This window comes from Genypterus blacodes, unplaced genomic scaffold (genome assembly GCF_046128005.1).
Source record: "Genypterus blacodes isolate CSIRO-AG114 ecotype Tasmania unplaced genomic scaffold, CSIRO-AGI_Gbla_v1 ptg000726l_1, whole genome shotgun sequence".
In the NCBI taxonomy this organism is placed as follows: Eukaryota; Metazoa; Chordata; class Actinopteri; order Ophidiiformes; family Ophidiidae; genus Genypterus; species Genypterus blacodes.
Genome location: NW_027467399.1, coordinates 1 through 2,500, shown reverse-complemented (window position 1 = coordinate 2,500; position 2,500 = coordinate 1). Strand labels below are relative to the sequence as shown.

Sequence of the window (2,500 nt, the reverse complement as noted above, 5' to 3'; positions counted from 1 at the left end):
TGAGAATCCCTCATCCGCCGCAGCACATCCTCTGAGAGCTGGACAGGAAGTGGAAAACAAACACACAGCACGTAAACAAAGCATCAGAAAGACGTAAAGAGCTCTGGATGAAGAGGAGACGCAGAGACGCAGCAGGACTCAGTCACTGTGAGGACAGATGGGATCGGATCAATCAAGAAACCAAAGTGCTTTACGTCATTAATTGACATAACCATTTAATAATAAAGACGATGTAGTGACACCACAAGAAAGACAGAGACAGATGACTAATGAACATAGAATAACATAAAAGTAAATAAACAATATGGTGATAAAGACATCAAAGTGTAGATAAACACTCAGACTTCAGTGAGATAAAGTCAGAGCCTCACTGAGAAACTTAAGAGGATCTGATTAACACCAGTGACGTCATTGGTTTCATTAACGTCACATGTCAGTCGCACATTTGGAGAACACAGGCTGAATTCTGTGACCTTTAGCCTTTAGCCTGACACCTGCTGGCTTTATTAGGAGCAGCAGACCCCCTGAGACACCGTGAGACCCCCTGAGTGTCCCACATTAGCCACCTTAGCCTCATTAGCTCTGGTTCAGTCTCAAGCTTAAGGCTAAAGTGCGACATTAGCGGCTCGGCGGTGTAACGGCGCAGAGAGTTACCGGGTCACCTGAGGACACGGGACCCTGCCGGCGTCCTGACAGACCCACACACAGTCCCCCACAGAGACACACACACACCAACACGAACAACACCAGTACCGCCCCAGACCCACACACACCTCTCCGGTCTGAGCGACGTGTTTACCTTCACTCCCTCTATGACGGTGACCTTCTCGTCCTCGTCCAGGCCGAACGACACTTTCCTTGTCGCGCTGCCGTTAGCTCCCATCGTGAGCCGCCTTGTGATGCTAAAGTGAGAGAACCGAGGCCCGGGAACGAGCAGCTAAAGGACCAGAGCGGCGGGACGAGCCGCCACAGCGACTTCTGAACCAAACGCTCTACTAAAGGTCAGCGCGGCGCCGCGGCGTCATCAGAGCTCATTGGCTGGATGCTGAGTTCAGAGCCGCTTACGTTACACAGAACCGAGCCCGGGGCGGCTGGGAGATGGAGTTCAAGCCGAAACCTCTGCGCTACAGCTTCAGCTTCAGCTACCGGGACGAGGCGGTGAAGACGGAACGAAAGTGAAACATAAATGTGCGAGATGCGCCCCGATAAGATGCAGAGGGAATGTGTGTGTGTGTGTGTGTGTCTGGAAAAACACCAACACGGGCTGCAGTACATAAGGCAACCAGCAGGTGGAGCCACGTGTTTATATGACATGTAGTAGTCAAAGTGGCCAGCAGGAGGCGTCGTTTACCCTCAGATAAACATAGATGAGATAGAAATGCAAGAGGCCGTCGTTTAATCTCATGGAATGCTCATCACATCACATTAACATGGGCCGAAGAATACAAACAATACACTTAAATTAAAAAAAAAGAAAAGGCAATTTACAGAATGTTTGCAGAAAATACTTTCCCTATCAAACATCAGAGTGTTTGGTTCTTAATGGAATGGAACGATTCCCAGTGAGCTCAGGTCACGGGCCAGCGTCGGCCCGGCGTCGGTCCAACGAGTCTAACTGAGCAGAAAAAATAAAAATACTTCCTTGGATAAACCTTTGTTGTTGTGTTTTCAATCATGTAAAAATCTGTTCAGCACACAGGTCGCTCTATGAATACTGCTCTGTTACATCCTGTGCTCCTTCCTCACCTGAAGCTTCTCCACAGAACTCTAACACTTATCATCATCATCATCATCTGCTGCTGTGGAGATAAACTAAAAACTAAATAAATGTCCTTTGAGTGGAATGAAATTTGGTCAGAATACCTCCTCCATGGCCGCGTGCTCTTAGTGTTGATTCACTACAAACTGCCGCTCTGTCTGATGTGGAGCACAGAGCGGCTCAGGAGCCTGAAGCTGGACCCCCGTGATCGCTGCTACATAGAGTTACGGACATATAAGCTGCTCCAGCCTCTTGGTCTACGTTTCTATCATAAATCTACAGAGTTACACAGCTGGGAGCTTTCAGACGACGACCTCACCGCTTGTAGTTTGGTTTCTGGGATCAAAGCAGAAACGTAAGGGTTTGGAACCTGCTGCACATTCATGGTTCAAATAAATCATCAACCAACAACAAGATCATTTAAAGGAGCCAGCAAAGTGTGTGTGTGTGTGTGTGTGTGTGTGTGTGTGTGTGTGTGTGTGTGTGTGTGTGTGTGTGTGTGTGTGTGTGTGTGTGTGTGTCCAACAGGGATGAAGGATTCAGGGGAGAGAACACAATCACGCAAAATCCTAAAATAAATAAGGAGGGGCTGAAGTACAGGGGCGTTCTTGTGTGTGTGTGATCCAGCTGCTTCTCTCCTCTGCAGCCACACACACACACACACTCTCTCTCTCTGACTCATTAACAGGAGGGACACACAGCTGGTTTTCAGGGGTCAAAGTCCACTGATCAGACTGAATA

The 2,500-nt window shown here is 48.4% G+C and overlaps 1 protein-coding gene across 1 annotated transcript in view; it reads right to left on the bottom strand.

Annotated features, from left to right (window-relative positions):
• The window catches only part of LOC142990760 (MICOS complex subunit mic25-like), a gene marked incomplete at its 3' end in the record, with an annotated part of 22,033 nt that extends 19,539 nt beyond the window's left edge, over nucleotides 1-2,494 (bottom strand). Inside the window, exons 1-2 of the mRNA XM_076140626.1 lie at nucleotides 800-2,494; nucleotides 1-38 (exon numbers count right to left, since the gene is read on the bottom strand). The exon at nucleotides 1-38 is cut by the window's left edge and continues 53 nt beyond it. Of these exons, the coding sequence (XP_075996741.1) occupies nucleotides 1-38; nucleotides 800-883 (122 nt within the window). The remainder of the gene's footprint in view (nucleotides 39-799) is intronic.
• Nucleotides 2,495-2,500: the final 6 nt, after the last annotated feature.